The following is a 21,985-nucleotide window of genomic DNA, read 5'->3' as shown; positions in this document are numbered from 1 at the left end:
TTTTGTGTTTTCTACTTTTAATTGTGATAAGAATAAAAGTTATGGACCTCTTTCGGTGTTTCTTGATGACAACGGTTGCTGTTCCACCACAACTCCAATGCTGCCACCAAGCAAGCAAGAAGAAGGCCTATTGCTAAAATGCAGAAAACGCCTGCAAAACTGTGCAGCTTGAGTGCCTTCCCATCTGTCTGTGCATTGGTATGGCTATTCAGGTCACAACGTCCCATCCGTGGCCACCACTTCTGTTTAAGAACATCCAAATCTCCACTTTCTTGCAACTCTAGGATCCTGCAGAAATTTCAAAAGACAAGTATTATTTGCAATGACACTTTTTTACAGGTTTTTTTTGTCTTTTCCTTATGCTTCACAACTCTTAAGTCTACCATCCCACAGTTCAAAACTCCATCCCCCTGCACCACCAGTGTTGTGTTCTTTATCTGAAAACTCCCTTACACCAAGATTTCTTTCTACTCACAGCAGCAGGTACACTCCACTGGGTAACTTTGGGAAAAAAAGAGACTGTCAAAAATTACACTGCAATGCAAACAGCATTTCCAAGGGAAATCACCACATTCCAGTTAGTTATGGCTGGTCTGGCTACATTCAGCTGCAGCAGCTGGTCCCACTAGTGAAATGTTCAACCCACTCCACTGCTGCTCTCCTACAGTAATTCCAAAAATATGTGAGGCTAAACATGCTACTGTTTGTGCACCACTTAGTGCAAATCTGTTTAAGCAGCGACCAACTCATTTACTTCAGCAAATGTAGTTTATTCGGAAGGATTTTACTTCAGTGCTGTTACTTAATGCCTGAATTACTGTGTTAACAGTTGCTAATTAATCATTGTTTTGTCTCTTGTGAAGTGTCCCTTCTCTGCATGAATGATTCATTTTGGATTTGGTTTGATAACTGTTTTAGCTGTTTACTAACAATCTTTTCTCTTGAGGCAGCTTTGTCTCTAGTTATGCAGCTGGAGTTTTGCTCCTGTTTCTAAAGGAAGAGCAAGATGAGGCAACCTTGCTTCAGTTCCCTGCCTGGAGCGGAGCACCCGCTCACCTTCTGCTAAGGCCACACATGCCTGCACAACTGCATGTCTTCATTTCAGGGTGCACATTCACATGGACAAGAGATACCCAGCTGATAACTCAGAGATCACTAAATGTCATAGTTTTATAGTCTCCTGGTCTTGGCAGTCCCATGCAATTCTCAGCAATTCTTGTTTCCCTGTACCATTGTGAGTCTTTGACCTGTCCCTCTCCCCTAAAGGATAACCCAGGGCATTGCTACTTGCTTACTGCAGGGAGCAACACATTGCTTCAGAGCCTGCAGAATGTGGCATGAATCCAGGATCTCTCTTCAAACTCCCCTCTACCTCACACAGAGCTCTGAGGACATCAGTCCTCTGCCAGAGGCAGTGCTGCCTGAAGGTGTGAGGCCACACATCACCTCCACTCCCCTCCTCCCAAACCAGATGCACATGGAGCAGAAGTAGCAGCAGCTTTGCTGGAGCTTGAACTCATAATCTCTCTGCTGTCATGTATTCATTGTTCTCTATTAATGAAACACCAAAATTAATGTGAACCACAAACAGTTGCTGGCTGCAGAAAGGAATCCTATAAAACAAGGTTTGCTTCAGTTTACCTCTGGGAGAAAAGATCTCTGTAGGGACTGCCATGCTGGAGTGCTATCCCATATCCTTTGCTGCTGATGCTGTTTCCAATGACTGTCACAGAGCATTCATCATCTGTCAGCGCAGCATATTCCACCACCGTCACATCCCACAGGAAAGCATAATTTCCTTTCTTTGCCTGTAAATACAGCATGAACACAATACAGTCTAAACTAAACTCCATTTCTAGGTAGGGCAAAACCCAAGCCAGCAAACAAATCCGGATCTTGTCATTATTCTTTGGTGGTATTTCATCAGGTCACAGTTTACCTGCAGACCTTCAACATCTTAATACATTTCTAACACTCTTCCCTCCCAGCAGGACCTCACCTACTTCAAACTTTGCTAAAATATCTTCCTTTTTTTAGTAGGAATACATAGAATAACAGAGCCAACTATGAATGTAGGTAAGGCTTATGGAACAGGTTATTAATTAAAAATGAAAGCTATTGCTTTAGATGATGGAATTTGATGCATGTTTTGTAGGAGACACAGAATGTGAGTGGTTCCATGCATTTATGTGACAAGACTGGCCTAGTATGAGCATTAAGTGATGAGCATCACAGGCACCAAAATTGTAACTTTGCAGCTTTGTTCATATAAACATGTAAATAAACAAATTTCCCTTCCAAATAAACACAGCCGTTCTGAGAGCTATGTTAGTCCTGTAACAAAAGGCATGCACTGAGCTGAAAGTGTTCCTTCTTTTCTTCACAGGCAAGAAGATTCACAAGCATCTACTATTATCTCACTTTTGAGGTAAATATTGTTTTCTTTTAACACACACCCCATGCAGATATCCTTAAACATCAGCCTTAATTGGGACTGAAACCAATGCCTGCACACAGTGTATATAATGAATGTAAATCACCTTACTTAACACAAGATGTAAGAAACATATCTGGATAGGGATTCAGTAAAGTAAAATAAAATATCATCTTGTTGGTTAAAGTAACCATTGGCTGCCTAATAGATTAAAGTAGCTGAAGTCCTGTATATATTTCTTTATGTTACTGGTTCACAAAGCTCCCCTAGCAAACGGCTACAGCTCTGGCACAGAATTAGTTAAACCTTCTGCACACTTTCTGTTTTTATGTAAGCTCAGTTTTGAATTCACCTGTAAGTTTGAAAGACTCCATCCATTTTTTCATTACACTGGATTTCTCAGTTGAGCAAATAAGATAATTTACTTCACCATAGTTTGATATAAACCATACCTTTCTGAAGTCCCTTACAGTTGCTTACACATGGCAAAAAATCAAATGGGTGAGGTATCTTCTAGTAGGCAGAATTCAGGGAAACAAAGATTTAAATTATGTTGCCTGGACTGTCTGTAAGGTACTTGCTGCAATCCACCTCCTTTCCCTGCTTCCCTTTTAACAGCATAGAGGCAATCAAAGATCCACAAATTCATTTGCTTCTGGGTTAAAACAGAGTAGAAATGTTATATCCTTTCTCTTTAGTAAGATTTGAATGAGTCTGTATGCTGAACCCTTGGAAAATATTATTTTTATTATTCAGGCACGTTGTGTTCCATGGTAAATAGGATAAATAATAATACATAGCATTTTGCTACCTAAGACAGGAAACTGTCAGCATTAATAATATGTCCTCATGGGAACAAAAACAGCAGCCCTTGTTACTGTGCACAGAATTTATTCAAAATCCATGCTATTAGAGAACAAAACTCCTGCCTAATGGATATATAGCAATCAGACACCCAGGAAAGATTTGGCCTTAGTCACTGTGGTAAAATGTGTTTTACATTTCTCTGGGTATTTTTTTTTTGTTGGTTGGTTGAATTTTTGTCTTCTTTTTTTTGTATTGTTGTTTTGTTTTGAGGGTTTTTTTTGTTTTTTGGGGTTTGTTCAGTTTAAAGAGCAGTATCTATCTTTTGTTCTTTCAGAACTGGTCAGTAAATCATCTTTTCAAATTTACAATTTAGAAAAGAACCCTGACAACACAATACATTCCATGCCTATATCTTAGTAATACTTGGGGAGCACAATGTTCCTCAAATATTCAACTTCCATTACAATGCACTGGCTAAAGATAAAAATCACATTAATGATTCTACTTTTCAAGCCTCAATCTTCTGTATGTTATTTTATATAGAAGAGCTTTGTACACTGACTTTTGATGCTGGACAGCGGATCTTTTGTAAAGGTCTATTTCTCTTGCATTTTTGGTGTTGCTATCCTAAATTACATCCTGAGACTGTAAATGGTCAATAAACCAAGTCTGCCAGATATCTTCACATCTATTTTACATTTTTTTAATGACATAAATCATTCTATCCAATGTCATCACATCTGTAGAGCATTGTTTCTCTGACAGCCTGATCATTTTAGCATAAACAGGAATCTGACTTTTAAACTCTTGGTTGTACGTATGTCTCAACTCCCAGAAATCCCAAGTGCAAGACTGCATCCCCTCCCTCTCTGATTGCCAAAACCAGAATCTCCGAAGATCCCCTTTTCCTAAGGGAAGAGTTAGTTCTTTCCAAACTTCTTCCACTTGCGAATTTTTCTTCCCTGAAGAGTGGAGACCTCACACTATTAGTGCGTTCATTGTGTGGAAAGTTTTCTCATAACAAAATGTTTAGTTGCTGTCTAAATTCAGCATCCTTCACTTCCCTGTTAATATCTGTTGTGACAGCTAAGCAGTATCATTTGTTCAATTTAAGGAAAAGCTGTCAAACTTTGAAAAACATATGTACAAGACACATAAATGCACACATACATGTGTGCTTGAAGTATGCTGACATTTTATATACCTTCACTAGGCAAGCAGTAAAAACCAAATAAAATCAAATTGACATTTATTTTCCATGAAAAATCAACCTTTAATTTTAAATGTAGTTTAAATTTTATTTCTTTTTTTTTTTTTTTTTAACAAAAGACTGCATGTGTGCATATGTGCCTGCCCCTTAACCTCCAGGCCATCAGGGTAAGAAGAATGGCAAAAGGGCCTGTGGCAAACATCAGCTGAGAATAGGTGAGATAGCTTGAATAAATGACTGAAATTAAACACAGTGAGCTCATATTTATACTTCAGTCCTCTAACTGTACTTCATATTTGACTCTCAGCATACAGGCAGGCTGTACGACAAAACAAAAATGACTTGGTTAAACTTTCAAAAACCTCCTTATCAGAAAGTCAGCCAAAGCAGCACTCATTTATTCCACCCAGGCAGAACAACTACTTTGGCTTACACCAAGGACACCAGATTTATCTTCGGTTCAAGAGATTTAAGAAAACAGATAGAAGAAAAAAGAACCCTCTGGGCAAAACTCATATTAAAAAAAATATTTCTTCTTCAGAATCTTAAAAAAATTAAAAGGCCGAAGAAGATTGCTTCCTAGACAAGAGAAGGACCACAAAGAAAATAATACTCCAGGAAAGCAGTAAATTACCCCATAATGCTACTCTTCACTGCAGATGGAGATAGAAGAATATTTGTTCAAAGAGGCCTGGCTTACTGATGGCTAAATGATGTTGCTTCAAAGAAAGCATGGTAAGAAATAATAACATGAAAAAAAATTGATTCCAGATTGATCACTGATATGTCTGTGATTTATCTGAAACTATGAAGAAGCTATCACACTAAAGACAGAAGTGCCAGACTAATGCAAAATTCATCATTAATTTGCTGTCAGAAGAGAGTGCCACTGCAGCTGATCCCATTATATGGCTGGTACCACAGAAATATCAAAAAGTGACCTTTACATTGGCATTAGAGGAGTAGTTCAAAAACACGCTTGGATAACATTTATTATCTATAAAAAGTGCTTTAAGAGAAGCAACACAGTTCTAATAAAAAGAAAAACATGCCATTTAATCCTATTGAAATGTTCCAAACACTAAAATAATTACGGAACCACTGTAGGATGCAATAGATTCAGGTTTAAGGAAGCATTTGCTCTTGCTTCAAAGGCTGATGGATCAAGAAATGAATAAATTTATGAAGCTCCATGAGAGCAACTGCAATTCACAATATAAAATTCATTGTGGACAAAGTAGATTTTAAAAAATCATATTAAATGAACTTTTAAATTACTTCTGCTCTCAAAATTAGAATGAAGAGAGGTGGCTGCTCAAGAAGATCACTCTGATTTAATGCTCAGTGATCATTAAGGAAGCAAAAAAGAAAAGGAATAAATTCTTACTGTGCCATTGCCTAAATCAATGATGCATTCTCATTTTGTGCTCTACTTGGTTTTGATCGCTTTTGATCAAAAGTGATATACAGGAAGTAAAGAAACGATTCAGAGAAATTTTGGCACCAAATTGGTTGGACAGGGGAACAAACAATCTCAACCAAAGCAGGGCATTATAAAATGCATTAATGAGTTTAATTCTGCTATCTGTATATACAGCAGATGCAGGATCACATGACATGGGGATCATATGAGTTCATTCTTTCAAAGCAAAAATGGGTGCTCCCAAAGGAAATAAAAACCACAGGTTATTATGTATGTTGGTGTAATCAATAATTACCCTGAATAACTGATTGCCACTGGATGTAATGCAAACATCTGAGATCCTGAGATCCTGCCTGTAGAAACTTTCCTGTGGCAGCATTAGTCAATCCTCACCTGTGGTAGTCCCAGACAGCTCAAAGTGGCAAAACAGCAGTGCGTATGGACTGGTGGTTTGTGTGGTTTCTGCTCCTGCGCTGTGCAGAGGTACTACTGAATAGGAGGAGGTTTTCCATCTTCAATGACCACTTTCAACTATCTTGGGAACAGCAAAAGCAACTTTCCCCCCACAGCCCTCGGCTCTCAAGAGTCCTCCTGTCACTTATGCGACACTGAAGTGCATTCCTGCCTTTTCCGTGGCTCTCCCAGTGCTGCAAAAGCTGTGCCTTGCCCATGGGAGGTGGTCACTGTGGCTGCAGGGATGCTGCTGTGTCTGAAGAGACACCTCTGCTATGGCAACCAAATGCCATAAAAGCTCACAGGACTTTCTTCCACTGCCATCCTTTCGTTTTCAGACAGTCAAAGAGAGTAAGAAAATCTCCATGAACTGGAGAAAGATAAATGGAATGGGGACAAACCCATGAAATACCTGTCTGTGGCATAAATAACCAGCACTCCCTGTTTTGCACTGAGGTGGCATTGCTTTGTTTGGCATGTGCAGCTGAACTGTGATACTGAATGAAGAAAAGGAAAGGAGAAGGAGGGATGAAAGAATAGTAGTGATTATTTTCTTTTTTTGCATTCTGTCAGGCAAGTCCTCATTCAGAAAAATGCTTTATGGATCTTTTTATGCTAGAGAGTTTAGAGTTCCCATTTCCTACGAAACACATTTTTAAGTCATATTTACATCTCTTTCATGCAGCAGTATGTGTTTATGGATGGAAACTCTTATTGCCTTGGCCGACATCAATTCTCCTTTAGAAAAAAACCAGAATTTCTAGCCATAATACTTGACATGGAAAACTTGTCTGTTTATTCAGAGAACTCAATAAGCTAGGAAGAGTGACACTTAAACTATAAGCACAATAGTTTAGTTGACAATGTTATTAAATATTAATCCCAATTTATGTAGGTGTCTAATCAAATAGCGGCCTCGGTCATCTTTGGGGACAGAAGTAAAATTTAGTTGTTGTTGACATTAATTGAATGAGCTGATCTAGTTATAAAAAATCACCCTACAACACTGAAATCAAACTTAGTATGAAAAGTTATTATCACATAGATAGGATGGAGCTGCCAGCTCCATACAGACAATATAATTGGTATTCTCAACTGCCTGCCAATCTACAGTTACATTTCTGGCTTAGCAAATGTAGCTATCATAAATGGCAGCATGCACTAGGCTTACAGAAGAAGAGTATTTACAATTTCATGGATAAAGAGCATCCACTGCCATGAGAATGTTACAAAAGAAAAAAGAAAAGTAAAATACTCTACATTTTTCTAAGGTGAACTGTTTTATTATTGGCTTAAATGCTAGGGTACGTAGACAAGTACTTAATGTCTCTATTTTTCCTCTAAATGCTACGAAAACATCTCAAAAGAAGCCTCATTTTAATAAAGTGCTGAGAAGATTAAGAAAAAAAAAAATCAACCACTGCTGTGGATACAAAATGCTGCTAGAAAGGATTTTCTTGCTATTTTCTAAGTCTGTGAGAGACTTTTCTCTCTCACAGAAGAGGTAGCAGAGTTATGTAAACAACCAAACACCTGCAGCCTTGAAAAGTCTTGTTTATGGTACAGTAGAAAAATATTTTTACAATGGATATTTTAGGATTTTAGCCAATCACCCCCAAGGGGTGGCTGATCCTTTGTCCAATTAGACTATGAAGAAAAAAGTCTATAAAAGAGTTTGTAATATAATTAAATGAATCAATCTTGCTGCTCAATTCCTGCCTGCTGGATCTTCCCTCCTCCTCCTCCCTATAGCTGCGGGACACGGTGATATACCGTAGGAACCAGGCCTGTGGTAATATTTGGTGACCCCGACGTGATTTGCACTCTCTGGTGTGTCCTGCTGCTGCAAGCCAAGCTGAATTCCTCTAGAGGTACGCTGCTCCCCTTTCCCCCCGGGACCGGGAGGTCCAACAGGACTGAGAAACGGCGAACAGCGGCTCACAGAATGACGCTGTCGTACTGGTCTGGAAAGGTGTGTTCAGCATATTGCAAACCTCCATTCCTGAAAACTCACTTCTGGAATTATTAACTTGGGCTGCCTTGCAAGGGATTCCCATGGGCAGAGACACTGCCCTGGACTTTGCCTTATGGCAGGAACTTGGCTGTGCTGTCCGACACGAGCTCCCGTCTGGGGACCCAGCAGTGTTAGAATTATACCAAACCTGGCGTTTGTTATTTATTCTGCTGACCAACCTCGACTGTGGCAGCAGAGCTGGCTCGCCTGTTTCAGTAATACACTGCAGACCTTGCTATTGCCAGAGCTCTACCTTGTCCCATGGAAGAGAGGATTTTGGAGCTGAGGGCAGAGGGCTTTGGGGAAGATCAGCTGAGAGACAGGCAAAAAGGCAGGGTGAACCCAAACTTTTGACTGAATACTCCTATGTTAAAACATGAGAGTGTTTGCATAAAGATTTTATCCAGAAGTCAAGCAAAGAGTAGGGAATCTTTTGCTAAAGGAATTTGAATTGGGAAATGGGATGGCTTGCATTACTTGTGTTCATCCTCTTTACGGCACTGTAAAAACAGGAGATTTGGATACTTTCCCTCTGACTCTTCCGAAATGGTTTCAAAAATTCAAAGTAGAAAAAGGAAACACAAGCCCAAACCATTTTATTATTTCCCATGTACAAAAGCATAAAGAACTAGTAAATCAGTGTTTCACTGACAAGAGTGTCTCTGATCAAACATTCACTATGGTAATAACAGCTTGTTTTATGAAAAAAATCAATTGCTAGATAAAGAGGACACTTTTCACTAAAGGAGCAGCAGCACATCAAGGCTTTCAGCATGCCTGCATCCCTTCTGTGTAACGTACTCCTGGACGTGTGTTTGATGTAAGGTACTGTCTGGTTTTGTTGAGGTTCAAGATGGAGAGCAGAGGGGAGAGGCAGGCTATGAGAGAGAGAGAGGGGATTTGTAATGGCCAATATTCTTTATCACAGTACTCAGAACTAAGATGCAGCATCCTAAGCTGTTATACACCTGTCCTTGAATCCCACATTAATTCTCTGTTCTGGAAAAAAACATGTCGTTTTATCTGAGAGAAATAAAATTTTGGTAAAACACGCTGTCATGTGAATGCATTTTTCAAAGTCTGGAATAAACAAAGAAAAATCTTGCATTAAATTTCTGTTTTAAGAGAAATGAGTATACGTTCTGCGAATCCCTTGATTCTTACTCATGTTTCCAATCATGAACTCAGAAAAAAGAAAACAAACTCAAATGAGCAAGGGACAAGAGTCAGTACTGGATAATGTAAAGAATTACATTCAAAAAGGCATTATCAAAGCTCCCAAGAAACTGAGAAACCTTAGGACCAGATCCAAAGAAGGACTTACGTACTGAAGACTTAGGCAGAGCTGAAGTACTTTAATTCAGAACAATGACACCAAATACGAATCTTATCTGCCATCGAGATACTAAAAGGAACTTTAAATAAGAATTTAGGGGGCTTTTAAATGACTATAATTTTTTTCCTGTGACTTAACGTTAGCTCCACAGAAACAACATTGACACAGAAATTAAATGAAAAGCCCTGTGATCCAGTCTTACCTTCCTGATGCCTTCAGAAGGGTTTGATACGCAATTATCTGCCCCATTATTCTTACTGATAGTCCTCCACAGTTCAGCAAATGTGTTATCCTGCTCCAAAGGGTTGGTCCCTTTTGCTTTAAAGTATTCATACACTGCTGAGTCCCTGACTGTACCATAAGATATATCCATTTGTTTGGACAGATCCTGAAATGTTCTGAAATTCAAGCGACATTGAGAAATTAGTATTATGTAGTACATTAACAAGATTGCATTAATTAAATGGTTTCTTTCTATGTCTGTCATTCTTCAGAAAACACTTACCCTTACCAAGTAACATTTCCATTTCATTTCTCACCATAAAAGAAAACGAAGTAGTTATTTAATTGTACTGAGATCATATGATTTTAACTACACCCAAGCTCTGTTTCACCCCAGTGAAGATTTCTTTTTTTTGACAGATAACATTCATGTTAAATATGCCACCATGACTGCACAAGAATATAGTGTGATAAAGACTTACCTGAACACAGGAAAAACTCAGATTATAAATATAAACTTCCAGCCCCATCAACTCCACCAGAAATACCTTGCAGAATTCAGTGGAATTAGTTGCAGTTATACCAGTGCTTCCTCTGACTCCAAATCAATACAATTGTTTTAAACAAACAAATAAAATCTTGCTTCCAATTTCCACTAAGTCTCTCTTGCTCTCTCTTTTCACAGCCTCTAGTAAAACAGGCATTTTTCATTCACACAGAGGCCTAACTTTCATTTACTCATCATATACCACTCTGGAAGTGTAAATGGGCCTCACCCTGAGTGGCTGTGAATGCACAATTTATTTTCAAATTGTACAGAATGTAATTCACTCCTGTTTTACAGCCTTTTCTGCACCAAAAGGTGTAAATCACTGCCTGCATCAATGAAAACCAGCCCAAGCTTCAAAACATTTAAGGTGGTATCACTGCCATCAGAAGCAGCATCCTGGCTGTTTTCCCCCTCTCAGACGTTCATTCCCATTCCCATGCCTTCTTCCTTTGCCATCAAGTATCACCTCTGTGCAGTGCCCCCATTTTTCCACCTGAGCATACAAATATACAAACACACATTCGACCACTGACCACCACACACAGCAGCAGGGACCAAACCGGATCTCATAAATAATGGCTTATTTTCTGCTTTATAAATGTGTGACTTCACATATTAACAACATGCTTCTGATATAGCCAACTAACACTGCTTGACATCATTTAAACTAAAGCAACTCTCCCTGCCTCACCCCTGCCCCCCGCCTCCTTTCTTTTTTCCAAAAACAACCTTTCTGAAACAAAAACTTCCTGATCAATAGATTTGAAAGGCCTACTGTCACCACCTCTCCCACACCTCCAGTTTCTGGAGCCACAAAAGCAGAACATTTTGGTTTGCAGCTCGTGCAGATTTTTCACAATGCTCCTGAGGAACCTTCCCTTGGCCCATGAGCTAAAGCTGTTTTCCACAGCTGAAGACTTGTCATAGACAATATTTTTCTGCCACCCTCTTCCCTGTTTCGCTGGGGAGATGCCACTGCTGACACCTCACATGCCTGTAAGATTCCCTGCTAAACTATTTAGAGCAAAGCAATCTGGGCATATACACAATGCCACATAAAATATGTAGCAAACTCTTCCCTCTTCTCCCTCACATCACCCTCAGGCCTCCCAAGTTTAGCTCCCAAAGGCACCCTTTTCTGGGACTCCTGGCATGGGAGCCCTGTCCCCAGGCTGCAGCTCCACAGGGCTGCCTCTCAGCACACCCCTTGCTCCAAACTCTTCCAACTCACAAGCTGCTTCAAACAGTTTAAGTGGTTTAAGTTCTTAAATTGTGTTAAGGACTTTTTATCATTTTAAGCTGTTAAGCAGCTTTAAGTAAGACTGTGTGAACAGTTTCTCTCTATATACATTGCACACTTGTGGATTTAGGCTAACTCTAGGAGTTCCACCAAACCCCAAACCTCCTGTTATTTCCCTAGCTCTGTATATGGCAATTGATAAAGTACAACACAAACATCCTGGAAGTTGCTGGAAATTCAAAATGCTAATGAAAAATGGGAGAATTTTTTCAGATTTTATTTCTTTCTATAAGAATCCTGAAAGGTCTATTCTGCTCCCCTAAATGTTTCCTGTACATTTTATGGAACCCTTTTTCTTCCAGTCTTGATCTACATGATTACATGCTGCATTTAGTTCTGTCTTTATTTTTTAAAGTAAGTTTCATCACATCCTAGGGAACTGTTAAATCCCAGGAATAGATGATTTGGCTGTTAAAAGACACATATCTGCCTACAGGGCAAAGAAAGGTACTCGATATACACAGGAGGGTTTCCTGTGGCAACCCTTCCACACCAGATTTAGTGCAGAGATCTTGGTGTGTGTAAGAAAGCATTTTTGGTAGAAGCACAGAAGCAGAAATATGTTTAACTAATATACTTTAACACAGCTTGCAGCTGGTAACAACTTTACAAATGCCTACTGCTACTCTGTTTGAAAGTTTGAACATGAGGGTTCGGATAGTTAGAAAAATAATTAAACCTGCAATTTTAATACTATCAGTATTTTCTGTTTTCCTTTATTGCCATGGAAGCTTTTACTCAGAAATTGCATTTTGTTTTAGCTAAATTGCACTTTATTGACAATCAGTATTTTTATTTTAGCGAAATTACATTTTATTGACAATCAGTACTGCACAAAAGCACAGTACATGTTGCTTTACGAGCAGCACAGTTTGTGCAATTCTCTAAGCATCACAGGGCAGAGCGAGCAAATCTGGGATTTAAATCAAGCGCTTGCAATAACCACACAAGCATACAGGTGGCAGGGAGTGAAGCACAGCTGTGGCCTGGGTGTGGAGTAAGGTAACTACCCCTTCAGCCAGCAGCATTTCCTTGGGACAGAATATGTGGAGTATTGTGTGTCTGAAAGAGTTCTTGCAGCGCACTGTTGGATGTTTTGGACCACTTAGCCAAAAAAAAATCCCAGAAATTATCCTGACAGGGAGTGGTCTCAGCCACAGTTCTTACCCAGTATAAAAAATAGCTCTGTGCTGTATTTCTGCAGTGCAAGTGGAGATGATGCTCAGCACCTCCATGGCCAGAAAAGTGGTCTAAAGATTTGGGCATGGTGGGCATGGGCACATACATAAGCGATATTGAATGGAGATTAATATTTCCTACTCTTACAGGGTGAAGTAAGACAATCACAAGGGCAAGTTTTAAATACTGTTATTTTAACTCCCTCAGATTTGCCTTTGCCAGACAAAATTATTCACTGCTACTTTTCAGATACTGGCTGTATCTTACAATTTTGTCATTTTCCAAAGATAGCTGCTGTCATTGTTCTTAAGCTTTATTTCTGCAACCAGCTGTTAGCTGGACCCGTCTCCTTTAGCCACTCAAATTCTTGTCTCACCTTCCTATGGCAAAGATTTCATGCATTTAATATACAAAATTATTTGCAACAAAAACGTGCAGCATAAGAAGATGCCCCATTACCACCTCAGTTATTGGATGTCACACGCCATTAAAGGCTCTTTGTAAGTGTGACTAAAGATAAAGCCAGTAAAGCAGAAAAAAGCCAATGTTCCTCACTTACAGTTACAGGAGCACAACTTCAATTTGTAGATAAATACATCCACTGTGTGATTGCTATAATTGACAAGTACACGTAAACCAATTGATTTAAGTAAATGTATCTGCAGTCAATGTAAAGAAAAATTTTTTCTTTTAAACCTGTATTACCAGCCAAAATATTTAATGCCCATATTTATGCTTACTAGATGAATGCAACAACTGATATGTATTCCCAGTGGAACTGCAATTTCTTCATGCAGAGTCAAATGAAAACTGGGCCCTCTGCTTGTTTTGTTTGTTAGAAACTTATTGACATAAAACAAACGCTGCAGAAGACATAGACAGGCAATAGCAGTATTGGCATTCATAATTAGACCACTAGAAGTAATTGCCAGAAAAACAATACTGGTTAAGATACACTTTTTGAAGATGTTTTCTTACTTGTAAAAGCCTTGTGTAGCTGTAGATATACAGACTAAAAATATGCTGCCAGTGTGGGTTTATTTTACTCTGTTACTGCTATATGCCCAAGACTTCTGCATGAATAAAAAGTGACAGACTAAACTTGACACCAGGTGCTTTGAGGTAACTGCTGATCAATTAACTCAGCAGGAGGTACTGGATCATCAGATGCGATCAAAGCATTTTTCAAAAGAAAAACATGTTCCTGTCATTTCAGAAGAAAAAAAAGGGGGATTTTTTTTTTTTGGTAGTGACCCTGAGATTTTTGCTCAATGCAGCATAATGTTCTAGGTGATGGCTGCCATCAAGATAAAGTGTCCCAGATATGATGAGGCTTTTTAAGCTGCTCTGCCTAAATGAAGCCTTAAAAATGTATACATAAAATATATAGTACAAGACCTAAATTTCTATCTTTAAATGCCTTGAGGCTAGTTTATTTTCTTTTAAACTTTTTTCTCCAAAAGTTAGGAATTCATTACATCTACAGAATTAAATATAAGTGCAGTTCCTAACAAGAACTGTTTTCTCCACACAATTATGTGAGAGGGAAATATGTGTTCCATGGACTGGGAAAACAGTAAACCCAGTAAACTTCAAAGTAAAAATAGAAGTATCTGAACTGATTTGAACAAGCTTATACCACCACTGCAAGCCTAAGAAATACGTATGAGCTGAAACCTAGAATATAAAATCCTATTTGAAAGGAGATTTATTGGATAAAGTTATACCCAGTGGAAAGCAATGAGCTGAAAGAGAATTCTGCCTACTGTGAACTGCAGAAAAGTGCAGAATTTTGAGACCTAAAATTGCTCAGAACTCCTCCCTCAAAGGAAGAATTTTCCATGACAATGAGGACAAATAAGAAAACGGTGTTAGTTGTTGTCAACCACATCAATCCACCCACTGAGAGATGAACTTGGAAGCCAAGCAAGCCTTGCCAGATCAGATTCTCATTTGTAGATGCCCCCAGAGAGAAAAGAATCAAGGTTGAAGTGGTACTGCAAGAGTACAATGTCTACATGAGCAGATCTTACCATTCAGAACCTCAGTCCTGACCTGAGTCCTGATTCATTTTTATATCCTCTTATGAATCTGCAAGGCAAAGGATTTGAGCCTCAGTCCATTGTTCACAAATGGACAATCTTTGGAACTACAGTTTTATGTAAAATTTATGAGTGGGAAGGGTAAAGCTTGTCTTCAGACATCCAAAACGGAGTTCAAACTTTCACAAAAAGACATCCTCTAGAGCTAATCTGCCCAAGTTGAACAGTTTAACTGGCTGAAGAGCTGGAAGAAAACAAAAATTCCCTCTGTTATGGATATAAAGTACCACTAGGGGATGATAGTCTCATTGACACAGACTTGCATGAAGAGTTTCACTGTCTTGCTAAATGCGAGTTAAAAAAGCACAAGCCCACTTAGAAATGGAAAAGATAGCAGTTAGTGTCTCTAAACATTAGTGCAACTGATATTTCATGAGCTTTCAGTTGTACAAGAAAGGGGGATATAGTGGCTGAACAATGAGGTAACATTAGAACTGACCTATCTTTAGCACCTACAAGTCTAAAAAGTAAATATACTTTAAAAAAAAAAAAAGTATTATGACATATTTTGATAGATTTTCAATGCTTGTTCCAGGTACATATAGGAATGTTAAACAATGTGTGTTAACCTGGACATACATCAACTAAAAGATGGACTACTTTAAAGATTATTCTTAGTGGGGACAATAAAACTGTTCAAGGTATTCTTAGAATGGCAGTAGCCTTAGCACAGAGAATATTAAAATGAAAACAAGTTTATCTCCTCATCTTATAACCTTAGACTTCAGAAGAATTGGGTCCATGATTTTAATATGGACATCTCTGATTTTCTTTGAAATTATGAATAAGAGTAAGCTGGGCTCTTAAATCAATCCTTAAATTGTCAACCTCTCTATAGTGACGTGATCAAATTCCGCATTGTTCCATTTCACTGCAAGTCACTTTAAATGCTCTTAATTCTGTCTCAGTGCAGTGATGTGCAGAGCAACGGGTTTCTTCACCAAATACTCTTAAAAAAAATTTAAGTTTAGCAACAGAGGGAGTCCAGTAGAGATCAGCAGCAGTAGTTGCATGCTTAGTATACACTTTTCTGGGTCAAGTCCTTCCCCAGCAAATATATACTGCTTTATAGTTCATATGAAACTCATTTTAACTGCTCTCCATGAAAAACACCATCCACTTTAAACAAAAGGTTTAGCAGAAGAAGCCACATGGGAGTTTCTACAAGGGAAGCCATAAGTATTGACAGATTAGACGACACTGAATCAGTGGAGTTGCAGCCCTTCACAGCAGGACTGAACATTTCCAAATCACAGGAGGAGACAAAGTGCAGACAGTCAGGGCTGTGTCTGCTCTTGTCCGCATCGGTGGGGCAGGAACAGCTGCTACACAGGATTTCAAAGAAGCAGGGATTTTCTCCAGTGGCAAAACCAATCAATTGTCATGTGTCACAGAACACGTTGCCATGTCAACCACCTACTCTTACTACACTTAAAACAAATAGTGATTGAACTCCTCAGCAGGTAATGGCACTGCAGCAGCTTTTTTCATGATCATAATGGTCACTGCTGCCAGTGTGGCGGCATCTCTGAGACTCTCACTGGATTGGGACTCACTGCCCTATACTAGGTGCAACCAAAAGTAAAACGTAACATTCAGTTCTAGGGAAAGGAAGCTAAAGCCAGCTTTATTTCTGCCCCAGGAGGGAGGGGTTTGCCACACATCCTGCATGCCATGTGTGATGGCAACAGTTCTGTCACCCACCCAGTGCAGGATTAGGACCCTCTCTCCCCTACTGCCCCAAAGAAACTTCCTTTGTAGGCTACCTAACAGACTCAACAGGTAGAGCAGTACTGCTGAGACCAGCCAAACTAGTCATGCACACAAAAGCACATGCTTGAGGTTTCCAGGACTGGAGACAAAAATACAAACAGGAAGAAAAATGAAAAACAAAATAGACAGATCATATTTACACAAAGCACTAGAAGCACTGAACTTGTACAGCCTCCAAACAGATTTTATTTCTTTCAAATGACTTCCAGTAGCCTCTGTTCCTAAATGCAAAGGGAAAGACAAGTAAACTAAACTAAACTGTTTTCTTAACTCCTGATACAGCAATGACTTCCCTGCAGATTGTTTTCACTGGGACTCTGCTCCTGCAGAGCTACTGCCTGATTAAGTTTTAAAAGAAGGGAACAGAATGTAAACCCACTGAAATGCAAAGACAGTCAAACCATTAATAAATGATACACTGTCATGTTTATGATTTTAGTAGTCATTAATTACTAGCTACACACATTGTATTGGCAAAACATTTGGAAGCTTTGTGCGCTTTCTTAGAGTCTGAGATGCAGCAGAAATACATTCTATTACCAGTACTTGAATCTGCTTTACTGATCTCAGAACAATCTGCAGCACTTTTGCTGAAGTCAAAGTGTGGAGGATGTAGGACAAAACCCAATACAAGTAGGCTGTGTCCCATTGCTCATGTAAGTTCTTAGTATCTTCCAGCAGTTTATTTAGGAAACATGCCCATTTTCAAAAAAGGACTTAACATTATTTCTGGCTGTGAGACTCAAATTTGGATCCAAAAATCAAACTGGATTCTCATCATAATCAGTAAAACAGGTTCTTCTGTAAACAAAATTAGACCTCTGGGTATCCCTATCCACTGCTATTTCTAAATTATGCCCTCAGGACCACCTCAGCAACTCCAATCATCTGCAGTGATCTGTGTGAATGTGACTTGACTTGTCACTGGATCCTAAAAGTTCATTTTGCCTAGAGCTGACACTGGCTCTACTCCAGTACTGCACATAAAGAAATCCGTTAAACAGCTAGAAATAAGCTAAACATCTCCTGTTTGCCAGTCCAGTGTTTCTAACTATACTTCCAACCCTTCTCCTCTCCAAAACTCCTCCAGGCAATAAAAGCATAAGTCACTTAGATTGCGGATTTTTTCCATTAGCTAGCATTCTTTTTTTTATTTTGGTGCTTATTTGTAATTTATTTTTTCTTTCTGGATGTCCCATGTTCTCTGAATTGTTATCACATTGTAAAGAAACCACAATGGTCCTTACTGTGCAAGTTATGATTGTTTAGCTTGAAATGTTTTCAAAAACATAAAATAGCGTAATAAACAATTCTGTTAATAGTGGTAGCAATGGAAACTAGTTTCTGAGCATTTGCATCTCAAAGCTGGATCCACTGGGCCCCATAGCTTGTGATCCCTGGATGAAGTTTCTCTTGTGACTGTTTATGATGGTATATGAATTCATCTGATGTCTAATTAAGGGATGAAGTCAGAGGGCAGTCTTTCCTTTATATTTACAAGGGCTGTTTACAGAACCCCTTTTAATCACTCCATTTTTCCATATTTCTAGAAACTTAACTACCCTGAGATATTACCCAGTTTGTCCACCATGTTTGCAATTTAACAATGAAAAGTATCAGACTGACAAAGAGACACTCAAGAGCATATAACACATTAGAGTCTCTTCTCAGATGCAGGCCCGGGTTTTCAAAATCTGGAGCTTTAATTTGTATGCTCAGATCCACATTTAAACTGCTACATGACTGGGCAGATTTTCAGAACAGATCAAGGAAAGATTTGGCACAACAGCACATCTGTACAACACTGGCAGATTCAGCTAAAAGTCTGGAAAGGGATTCAGTGCAGCTATGAGCAGTTGCTGTTCATCCTGCAAATCCAGAATAACCAGACCCGCTAAAAAATCTGGGTAATCCTGGATCCTTTATCCATACTCCATATTCCATTCAACAGCAAACAGGAAATTAAAATGCAAAGAAAAGGTGAAAACATCTCAAGAGCATGTTTGGAAGAAAAAATACTCCTGTTTGGACTACCTTTGGGTATTTTCTTGCTTTACTTTTAAACCACTTTGCCACTGTGGCCTTTCTCTGAGTAGCTTGAAGGGTTAACATGTCAATTAAAGAAAGGTATTCTACTCCTTAAATTATTAATTAAAATAAGAACTGCAGCTGGTGTTTAACAGCACCTCAGTCCCAACAGCAGGTTTTAGTCACTTCACCTAAATCAAATATATCATAAAGTTGGCATGAAAATCATATTGTCTGAATCAAACACATCTGGCAACTGACACATGCTTTTACCTATAATGAAAATAACAAACTACCTATTATATACACAGATGCACTTTAAATTGTTTGCTACACTGATGTCTTCTACCGCTCCCATTCAGAAGCTAAAAATCCTAATGAAGATTAATGATTAAGATGTAGAGGGAAGAAATTGCCTTCTTCCTTTTCCACTGCTGTTTTAAGTAGTGATAACGCTGCCGTTCTGTTTTGCGCTCGGATGACAAAGAGCAGCTTTTTAATTAAATAGAATGGGGAAGAGATAATCTTGGCTTCTTGGTGCTGGCTTATAAAGTCTTTACTTGGGGTTAGTGGTACTTTATACAATGACTGTTAGGCTATCATTAAAGTCCATGAAATCCCAGTGTGGAATAAGGTCCTACACAACTCTTTACTAGGTTTTGATTTACCAGGAGCTGCTGCATGTCATCAGTCTCATAGCTGGGGTGGAGGGGCTGGATGAATTCAGATCTGTCAAAAGTACAATGTGACGCTGGAAAACAGCTTCACACCCTTGCCTTACCACAGGGAGTCAAGCAGAAGCTACCGCTGTTGACAGAAAGAAGAGGAGAAAACAGAGGGGCTCTGAAGAGGCACCTTGATTGCCAGAGCATGTGCTGCATACTCCTGGGAAATCCAAATATAGGGCTCTTCATTAATACTGAAAGCACATACAGCATTCATCAGTTATCACTGATGTCTAAAGTGCACGCATTACATACGCATATTTTAAAGTCTGGATGCACACTTGCTGTTTTTCAGAGGACCCAGACTGAGCACACAGTGTGTGGTGCACTTCCCATCTCATCCTGATGTACAGCAAGGTAAACAGGAAGAGAGGCCTTACTGGAGGGGTACACCTTACCCTTTGTCCTCTCTTCCTGCTCACCCTGAACACAAGTCTCCCTGAATACTGAACCTCATCCTAGAAAGCACCAAAAAAGCACATCAAAAACAACTGGCTGTTCATTATATTGAGATTAATTATTTTATTCGGGTAGCCTAATTATATACTTTGAAATATGAGCTTGGAAATTGCATTATTGCCATATGCAAGAAACACAGTATTTAACATCCACCCCATTCTAACTGATGGTTTTCTGTTCTTTTCTAGATAGGCATGACTATTCATTAAATCAATTAAATTAAATCAGTGGCACATTCTCTGGTTCTAATGGTTTAGAAGGCAAACAACTTCAGTGCCTGTGATTACATTTCTTTTAATGCAACAAACTTTGTCAGCTGTATCAAAACAGCTTTTCTGAGGCAACACCATTCTCTCCCTCATCTCCAGAAGAGTCTGGAAACACTCCTGTATTATATTATACAGGGGGCACACGCACAGAAGAAGAGAACATTGCTGAGTAAGGCAGATGAGCCCAGGAAACGGAAAGAACACGTGCAACCCTTCTCTTAGCACCACAGTACTATTCCAGTAAAGTTTTCTTTCTCTCCAGAAAATACTTTGCAACATAAGAACTGAGAGGAAAGCACCTATGGCAATAAACAGTAGTATCTTAGTTCCCAAGGAAAATAAGTTCCTTTCTCCCCATAACATCCATAAGCTGCATTGATTAAAAATGTTTTGCTGGGCTTTTTGTTTGGTTTGGTTTGTGGCTTTGTTTGGTTTTTGGGGTTTTTATACATCATCAGGACTAGTTTCTAAATCTCTTTATAAAGATATTCAATTTTTAAAGCCTTTTCTTTAAATGGCAAGTTCACAGATTTTCCCTTCATGGCAAGATGGTTGATAAATATTTTAGAATGTATTAGAACAACTTTTTTTCAGCAGATGAAATATCATCCTATGTTTCACTTAATGTGTTAAGAGTGTCAGGTGTGAGAATGAATGATCTTCTGTCATGGAGACATTTACGAGGGGAGTGGCTATTTTAGACTAAAAGTGTTTGCAAGATGCTGGAGCTCAATATCCTGAGGCAGAAGAAAAACCCAAACAAGATTAACAACATAAAAATAATGCATTTCAAAAGACCAGACTCTGCAAACATCAAGAACTCGAGGAGAAAGCCTCTTGGGGTGTTGCTTTAAAGGATAAAGGCTACAGAAGGGCTGACAGTTCCTGAAAGATACCATATTAAAGACACAAATGCAAACTATCTTAACATGAGGAACAATTAAAAGAAATTATAAACAGCTGCAAGAGCTGCTGCAAGAGCTCTTTCAGGACCTAGAAAACCAAAAGCATTCTCTTTAAGTTTCAAAGGGTAGTGCAACCATTTGACTAGCTAACCCTACATACTATAAATGTATGGGAATTGTGCAAATGCATGAGATAAAAAGAATCAAGAAGCAAAAATAAATCCTCCTCACAACATCAGTAAATTTAGTTTGCATGATTTGTCACTGCAGAAAGTGATTTGGTCATCCCTTGACTGAAGTTCCAGTGTCCAGAGCAGAAGTTGGAAAAATTACCTTTGCTGTCAGGTGGGTGAGAAAATCTGATGCTGAACAATCATGGTACAAAAATGACAGAACCCCTGCTCATGTGAGGATGTTGGTGACGAATTATGCAAGGTGAGAAGACAGTTTTTTTACATGAACAAATGAAGCATTTCCCAAAATATTTCAAGAGATTAGCAGAGTTGGAAGCCTACATGTCTGAGCTGACAGTAATTAAAAAACAGGTACAACTTCTTGTAAGTGAGAACAAGTGACTTTCAACTTCATCTCATGGTTTTGCAGGAATTAACTTACTGCCATTAAGTGTTTACTAACTATTGGTAGTTTTGTGAATACAATTTACTTGTTCTGGCTTCAGGAATGCTCTCAGAGAGACCTTCTGGTAATTTGTAAACACTATATTACCCTGTAACAGAATCACAGAATCATAGAATAACCTGCATGACTTTTATAATACGGCCCACTGTTACATTAA

At 38.9% G+C, this 21,985-nt stretch overlaps 1 protein-coding gene across 7 annotated transcripts in view; it reads right to left on the bottom strand.

The window, feature by feature from the left end:
* The window catches only part of GRID1 (glutamate ionotropic receptor delta type subunit 1), a 496,708-nt gene that overhangs the window by 22,071 nt on the left and 452,652 nt on the right, over positions 1 to 21,985 (bottom strand). For all 7 annotated transcript variants that reach the window (XM_039553667.1, XM_039553668.1, XM_039553669.1 and 4 more), the window contains exons 13-15: positions 9,880 to 10,075; positions 1,642 to 1,808; positions 48 to 288 (exon numbers count right to left, since the gene is read on the bottom strand). In XM_039553667.1, coding sequence (XP_039409601.1) covers positions 48 to 288; positions 1,642 to 1,808; positions 9,880 to 10,075 — 604 coding nt within the window. The remainder of the gene's footprint in view (positions 1 to 47; positions 289 to 1,641; positions 1,809 to 9,879; positions 10,076 to 21,985) is intronic.

This window comes from Corvus cornix, chromosome 6 (assembly GCF_000738735.6).
Source record: "Corvus cornix cornix isolate S_Up_H32 chromosome 6, ASM73873v5, whole genome shotgun sequence".
NCBI lineage: Eukaryota > Metazoa > Chordata > Aves > Passeriformes > Corvidae > Corvus > Corvus cornix.
The sequence above is the reverse complement of the archived record's forward strand: the minus strand, read 5'-3'. Positions and strand labels throughout refer to the sequence as shown.